This window comes from Nannobrachium achirus, assembly GCF_963921795.1.
Source record: "Nannobrachium achirus genome assembly, chromosome: 19".
In the NCBI taxonomy this organism is placed as follows: Eukaryota; Metazoa; Chordata; class Actinopteri; order Myctophiformes; family Myctophidae; genus Nannobrachium; species Nannobrachium achirus.
The window spans coordinates 11,025,049-11,033,702 of record NC_137826.1 but is presented as its reverse complement, the minus strand read 5'-3'; the positions used below and the strand labels follow the sequence as shown (position 1 = coordinate 11,033,702).

Sequence of the window (8,654 nt, the reverse complement as noted above, 5' to 3'; positions counted from 1 at the left end):
TCTTTTTCATGGTATGTTTGTATCACTGATTGGGCCTTTAGTCACTTTCAACAACACTTTTTATAATATCACGCAGAATAACTTCTTTTCTCTGAAGGGGTTTGGTGTCACCGGTGTCACCAGAGGGTCTTCTTTGGCTTGTTCTTCACAGTAGGCCATCAAATCTTCTGCCGCTTTAGAAACCTGTACAACAGTGGGTACACAGTTACATTAACTCATTCTGTGCCAGCGCCCTCTAGGGGCCAAGGAATGCCAGGGTATCTCTCATAGGCGAGCGCTTTAGCTTCCAGGACCTCACCTTCCAGGACCTCACGTGCTCACGTTCATGCACGTCATGGAAATGTCCCGGATGATAATGCTAACAGAATGGCTATTCCCATTTTGTCATCTAAAAGATCATTTTTGGGCGATTTCGCCGTAAATAAACCTCGCGCCGCTTCCCTAAAGACACAATCCAGAGATATAAGCCTTCAAAGATGTGGTCTTTCATTGGATTAGGCGGAGATTGGCTAGCAACCGGGAGGTTGCTAGCTTTTGGCTAGTAGCTAGAAAAATCAGGCCAGGCTTCAGAAGGCCTCTTATCATTTTATTCATTTAATTAAAAAAAGCCGGACTACTTCGGGATCGGCACACTCGTGTACTCATCGGAAGCTGCGCCGAACATCGGGTGAACATTGGGGAGCTCAAAAATGTATTTTAAACCATTTTTAATGGAATATATCGTCGGACAGAGTAGAATGGCTAACTGGCTAGCGGCTAGCGAGCCAGGACCACCCACGACTCTACAAGCAGCTCGGGGTAAGTGAATTAATAAAAAAAAAATTGTATTGGATTGAAATAAAGCCGAACTAGTTTGGGATCGGCACAGAATGAGTTAAAATGAAAGGATTTGACTGTGTATGGGCTAGTTTAGCTATATGCCTACTTTGTTGCATGAGAAAGACAGATTTTCATTGAGATTCTACAAACTTTCATGACACTTTAATCAACCTCTCTATACCAAGTGGCCTATTCCAAGCCCCCTCTTCCAAACCCACTCTTTCTTTGCCTCAACACCAAATGTCTACATCGTAAAATAGATTTTTGCCTAATGTTCGCTCCATTATAGGGTTGCTACAATTCATGGTTATACTGTATATTGTACATTAATCTCTCAAGACAGTTTCAGCACTACTTCCTAAAACATGTAATCTGGTTGTTATTAGGATTAAACACAGAAGCACCCGGGAGGAAGTGGACTAAGGAAGGTGAGGAGCCAGGTGGTACCCAGAGAGGCAAAAACAAAGACATTTTCTTTTCTCATTTTTCCTCCCGATTGGGTTCCCGGATTGATCGTACATAAACATAAAACAATTCTCCATTATTGGCTTATACTTTTAGATTTTGTGTACACTGCATGGATTTGTCACTATTGTACATGCAGGTCTAACTACCAGCTACCAGGACAGACTCAGTTAATTAACTCGTTACCTCTTTAAGAGTGTTGTGGAAGTGATGTGCAGAATAATTCAACGTGTTGCAGGCTATTTATGTGTGAAATGTACATTTCTTTGACGATCTCTCACCATCATCCTCTCTATGTTCACCTCCAGTTTCAGTTGTTCCACGGTCTTCCGGGCGTCTGCAATCTTGGCCATATTGTTAGACATGCTGTCTCTTTACCCAGTGTCAGTGAACCTGTATCAGATGACAAGATTGAAATGATCATAAAAGCAGCAGAACAGCTCTTATTATGATTTGTATACTTTATTACTTAGATGGGACAGTGTAGAAATAGGCCTACAGCAGGGACGTGCTGGCCATTGGGAAAATAAAATGTCGGCCTTCGTTCCATTTTGGGGGCTGGGCGGCCAACAAAGTAAATCGTCACTGTAGGGCAGAAACCTTGTATCTCCAAGTTTCAAATGTGTACATTTTTTTCACAAAGCAAAGCCCTGCTTCATCATACAAGGCCGTCGCACAAAAGTAGTGAAAACAGCAGATCTACAAGCACACAACGCCTCTCGGCTGTTTTCACTAGTTTAAATCATTTTTAAAATGATAAATACAAGACAAACGGTTTTGGACATACAAGGTTTCCACCCGACAACAACAAAATATAACTAATGTAATTGGCCCACTGGCTTGTCACTTGTCATGATCTGAAATGGCAAATCTTTGAGTAGCAGCAGCGCTATAGAGAGAGATCTCTCTCTATAGCGCGCAATGAGGGCCTCTCCAACTCTTTTTCCCGGGCTGAATCAGGGGCCCAGCATATCCCTGGCCTACAGGAAACCAAGGGCAGAGAAAGGAGAGTCAATCAGGACTTGGGGGATTTGAACCCCCTTCCTTGTGGCTCATAAGGAGCACATAGCAGGCTGAGCCACCACGCACCCCAGGAGAACACTTTTGATCATTCAGAAAACACAATGTGTTTGATATTCTAATACCTGCACATAAAATGTGAAAATAAAGTTCAAGTTCCCTCAGCAGAGTGGGGCCTCCGCTGGCTCACCCAGGCTCCAACCAACACACAATAGTTTTTGTTTGTGGAGTGTGCGTTGTGTCTCTGTTGCTGCACTATAGCACCACCTGCTGGTTGGTCTGGCACAGATAGGGTTTAACTTCAGCATGCTCTCCCACTGACACACACTCCTCCTAGTCCAGGCGTTTCGGGCAGTATTTTGATGGAATCGTGCACTTTATGAAAGAAGCATGAAATTTGGCACACAGTTAGAACATGCCATATTGAACATTTGTGGTTATAGGGGCATCGCAGATTTGTCTTGGGAAACTTGTGGGAGCCAATTAAAGTTGGACTCTCATAGACTTTACTATAGAGTAAAATAATACAAAAAATAAATATGCTTTAAGTAGCATGTGAGGGGTCAAACTAGGGTTTTTTCAGGATTCTGAATCCAATGCAAACATTTGTTTTGCAGGAAAAACATTCCTTGGGCTAAAAACGGACCCCAAATAACTATGGTTTAGTGATGAGTCATCACTTTTTAAAGTTTTGTGGCGGCCGGTTCTCGGAAAGGAATGTTTTTCGTGCAAAGCAAATGCTTGCATTGGATTCAGAATCCCGAAAAACACTTAGTTTGACCCCTCACCTGCTACTTAAAGCATATTTATTTTTTGTATTATTTTTCTGTATAGTAAAGTCTATGAGAGCAACTTTGATTGGCTCCCACAAGTTTCCTAAGACAAATCTGTGATGCCCCTATAGCCAAACATTTTCCATATGGCATGTTCTAACTGTGTGCCAAATTTCATGCTTCTTTCATAAAGTGCACGATTTTTGCCTGAAACGCTCTTACTATCCTCCTCCCCAGGTGAAAATAAACAGCTGTGGTGGTGACTCCATCCATGTGTATGGGAGGAGCCACGTGGTTGTTGTGTGTAGACAAAACACTGTCTCCTGGGTGTAGACCAGGGATGGGCAACTTTGATGATGGCGAGGGCCACTATATTTCCACCTTCACTCCAAAGGGCCACATTGCATATTGCTACGTACTACTTTGTCATTCTAGTATCTCATACAAAAGAAGCAAAAATAGCAGATCTACAAGCTCAAAACGCATCGCGCTGCGATGCGCTTTGAGCTTGTAGATCAGCTATTTTTTGCTTCTTTTGAATTGGAATCCTGATTTTTTTTTTTTTTTTTTTTAATTGGAATCCTGAAATGTAACATTTTGATTTAAGTTAAAATAGCCGATCTACAAAGTATTTGCTGCGCCTCCCTTTAACATTAGGATACCCCATTGACTGCATGTAGCCCAGAGTAGACACTTAGAACACTAGAACACTAACGTTGGGTGAAATTACCCAAACAATTGTAATTATGTGATTTTCATAATTGTGCTGATGTCTGAGGTGGGCGGGTACTTGGGTTAATGGTGCATTTATATAGCGCTTTTATAGAGATTGTGCATTACATTCACCCATTCACACACCAGTGGCGGAAGAAACCATGCAAGGCACCAACCTGCTCACCGGGAGCAACTAGGGGTTCAGAGTCTTGCCCAAGGACCCTTCGACATTCACTCAGGGGGAGCCCGGATTCGAACTGGGAACCCTTCGGGAACCCTTCGTGCTCTAATAACAGTTTCTCTACCCCTGAGCTATGCCACCCCCTTGGGTACTGACGTCATAGAGGTTAGGTTTGTTTCTGTCCTCATCCCTGTTTCAACGGGCAGGTCTTTAGGTGATTTTCACCCAACATTAGTGATGGAGGGTAAAAAAAAATCCCTTACTCCCACAATGGTCAGCTGATGCAATTAAGCTCACATGTCCCAGGAATGGGTGGACCAAAGGAGAAGTTCCCACTTCCCAGCTCAATTATGTTTGTTTTTTTAGGATTTATTTTTGAACAATACCCACATTTTTCACAGATGTTTGCTATTTTATGATATTTCCATAAAAATCTTATTTTTTCCCCTTTTTTTTCATTTTAAAGAAGAGTAGGCTACCTCAGTTTTCCATGTGTTCTTGTATGTATTATATTGGGTAAAATATACCCAATGTTAGTGATGGTGTGACAATTTTCAATGTTAATATTCTAGGGCTATATACTGTACAGTATATTGCTCCCAGAGAGATATCTTGTAATCGTTTTGTGCATAACTTTCCTTTACATTATTCCATTCTCTGTGTCCGTAACTAACTAAACTAACTGAAGTATTGAAGGTAGCCATTGCAGTGATGAAACTCTGTTTCAATTTGCTTGTTATTTCTCCTCACTGGGTCTCAGCTGGAAGTGGCACAGGATGGGTCTCAGAGGAGGTGATGGGAGGGAGGGTGTTTCCCCAGGGGTTTCTATCCACTTAGACTATAATGTAAATACATCTAAGTAATATCTGTCAGTGCAACACTTTGCAACTGTCATCTGTTCAATAAATCTCTTTTCTTTCCCCTTGTTTTTGCTCTCCAGAATATTTTCTTTTAAAAATAACCTTTCTATTAAATAACACACTTAATTAAACACACAAACTGCAAACTTAAAACGTATGCACACCGGAGCAATGATATTTCACATCTGGTCAAACCTATTCTATTGATCAATCGCTCAGACTAGCACAGTATTATTTCATGTAGCCTCAACCTCACTGAGCATTTGGAGAGCAATAATAAGCATTCCCGGCCAACAACAATGCACCATAGGTTTGATAAGATTCTGGCCATCCCTTGCAACATAAAAAAACAACACTATTCTGTTCTCTGTAATGTCTGTATACATTTTCATATGATCAGCTGGCAAAACAGAAATTATGTCTACACATTGCACAAGTATCAATATCTCAGTGATTCACAAGACATAGATACGGAAAAACAATATCTGTCCTTTGTGAACGCTGATCATTAAATTCACTTACCACAAGAAGAACTGTGTGACAGCTACAGGAGGTGGGGGTTCCTTAGAATGATCGTCTGTGTGTGCAGGTGCCCCACATGCACTTGCACTTTCAAATGAAGTGAGATTAATTGCAGAGAAGGGGAGGGGGAGGGCGTGAATAGGTTACCTCCTCAAATAATTAGCTTTGGTTCTGCCCCATGTTGGGCTCTTGTGCAGGCAACATGTGGTGTGACCTTCCTCTCTCGACTCGCAGTCTATCACTTCTACTCGACTTTGATGAGAGTGACAAGCTTCTGTTTCGAAATAGAGCATAGTTGTTCACTGTCCACGCAATTTGTTTTGTTGGAATAAACCTAGAAATGTTATATATAAAATAAAAATAAAAATAAAATGTATTGCAAAATGGTTGGTTTAATGGTTTTATTTATTTAACAACATTTTTGAACACACTTGTCACAAGAAATATGGTGTTATTCATCTTAAGTACAATGTAAACGCATGAAGTAGCCTAATGTAGGTGTGTAAGTACAGTATACTGTACAATGAAGCTCAGGGCTTATCATATTCAAGAGAGCTGAAAGCACCATGGAACCTACTGTACGTACGCAGCCTCGGGCTGTGAGATGGGAGATCTCCAGAGAATGAATCTGTGTCACTTTAATTAATTCTCCCTTCTAACTGTTATTCCTGCAATTGCTTTGAATGAGATAGCTACAGATAGGATATCCGTGAATAACACAACACAACATTTGCCACAACTTATCACGAGAGCATCAACCACAGCCACTGTGCCTGTATATTGTCGTAAATACATGTCACCTTCAGTCATCATCTTTTGCATTACAATGATCTAATATTCATCCAACAGTATACCACTATAGTACAATAACGGCACCAGGACGTTTGGATCAGTGCAACATATCCAATACCAAATGTTCAGCAGTTTGGAGTTATTGTCAGGTTTTGATTACATGTATGAAGTTTTCTCAGAACATAAAGTATTGTGCTGTGGTAGTGGTAGCTGTTGTGCAAGTTCACCATGCATTTATCCTATTAGACTGTATTTAACCTTACACATACCGTAGATTAACCACATGATTAGCATCCCTATTCTGGGCAACCACGGAAATAGTAGATCTACAAGCTCCCAACTCGTTCCATTGCGAGGCATTGTGAGCTTGTAGATTGGCTATTTTTGGTGAAGAGATTTGTTGAAGAGGCAAAGCAAGGGTCCGAGTACAGACCCCTGGGGGACTACAGTCAAATAAGTATAGCCTATATCGTGTATACATAGTATACAGGCCTACAACATTTCTATAATGCTACTTGGACAGGTATATATGCAAGAGATTCCCATGCTGCTGTTTTGTATTGACAGGAAATGAGAAGGCATTGTGCAGACAGACGTCATGCTGGTAGTCATCTTCTATCAGGCTGCTGCTGGGTCATCACATGTCACACAGCAGCAGGGGGCAAAGTAGCCTTGTGGAGTTGAAGGTCAAATGCCTCATTAGCATTTGTTTCCCTGCCTAATTAACTGTCTACCTGCTGAAACCCTACTGTACATACCTTGTTGACTGGAGTACCCCTGGCGTCTAAATTGGACACCCCTCCTTTTCCCCCCCTCACCTACACACCAAATCTCTAATGAAATTGTATTGTCTATGAGCTGACAACGTGTCACATAGTGATGGCTATTTTTTGCAGAATGTTCGGCCCCAGAATATGTGGTTAATATGGTTTAGAGTAGACAGGTTTCTACCAATGCATTCATTGGACCTTGTTTTGCCATATATATCGTCGTTGTCGGGTGAAATCCAAAACCGTTCGTTTTGAATTCATCATTTTAAAAATGATTTAAACTAGTGAAAACAGCCGATCTACAAGCACACAACGCCTCGCACCGCGAGGCGTTGTTTACTTGTAGATCTGCTGTTTTCACTACTTTTGTGCGGCGCCTTGTACGACGAAGCAGGGCTTTACTTTGCGAAAGAACGTACCAACTTGAAACTTTGAGTTACGACAACGACGATATACTTTATGAATTCCACTGCATAAGGAGAAAACCACAGTGGTGATAGTTTCTCCCTCATTCTCAGCAATGGCTGAGTCATTGTCATGGTGAGGTTTGGTGCATCATAGGAAGTGTTCACCACAGGAAGCTGCCTTTGGCTTCATCTCATATTCATCCTCATCACTACAATCAGGGCCTTCAGTCCCACCTGTGACCACCTTGTTTATATATTGAATGATTTAAGCCCGAGTCCAACTGAGGCCAACTAAGTATAATTGCGACCGTATGTCACAAGTTTACTGTGAAAACCAGCACATCTTGTCCGTGTATCTCTGAAGGTCACACCTGACACTGTGGTTCCCCTGACACATCACTGTGACATCACAGGTGATATCAGGTGACATCACCCATGTAAAAGTCCATATATGGGTATGCCCATATGAAGATCCCTGTCATCAATATACATCACTTGCCAGATGGCCAAAACATGGCCCATATCTGTGTGGCTGGTTCAGATAGGGATCTCCATGTATGGGCATAAAAGGGATTGTATGTTGTGATCTCATGGGAACCACTCTAACAGAATCCCTTTTATGCCCATATATGGAGATCCCTGATGTCATCGATAATAAGCCCATATCTAACAGGACTTCATATGGGAATGCCCATTATATGGAGGAAGACAGCCCATAGCTGTGTGGCTGGTTCAGACAGGGATCTCAATGTATGGGCAATATGGGTACCAGGGGTCTCCATATATGGGTAACTGGTCCGATATACATCAATAGCCAGAAGGCCAAGGGCGAGGTTGCATGTCGCCCCGAGGCGTCTTACTAGTTAGTATACTTCATGTGTACTTCAGCTTTAGGACACAGTGTATATAATGGCTGGAGTGTAAGTGATTACATACCTGTGATGAAAATGGTCCCTGGGTATCATTTCCTCCTGGATATCATATACAAGTAAAGGGAGATGAGAGGCAGGTCAACTTCTAGGGTCATCTTTCTAGAAGAAAAATGAAAAAAAAAAAAAAAAAAAAAAAATCAAAGCAAAGGGTTAAAGAAAATATAGAATTGTTGATTGTTTAACTCCTCCCTCCCTCCCTCCCTCTCTCCTCTCTCTCCCTCCCTCCATCGCCCTCCCTTTCTCCCTCTCTTCCTCTCCCTCCCTCTCTCTTCCTGCATTCTTCTGTCTCTCCCTGTCAATAAACATAATATCCACCCCCCCCTTTCATATTATTAATGTATGACTGCGGCCATGTCACAGCATGTAGTAAGTGCAAAGAAGAGGGACTGCATGCAGACT

The 8,654-nt window shown here is 41.9% G+C and overlaps 1 protein-coding gene across 1 annotated transcript; it reads right to left on the bottom strand.

Annotated features, from left to right (window-relative positions):
- Positions 1–60: 60 nt before the first annotated feature.
- Positions 61–1,649, bottom strand: gng8 (guanine nucleotide binding protein (G protein), gamma 8; the record flags this gene model as incomplete). Its single annotated transcript, XM_080748815.1, has 2 exons — positions 61–183; positions 1,566–1,649. 2 exons carry the CDS (start codon positions 1,647–1,649, stop codon positions 61–63), a joined length of 207 nt encoding a protein of 68 aa, XP_080604941.1.
- Between the last annotated feature and the right edge of the window lie 7,005 nt (positions 1,650–8,654).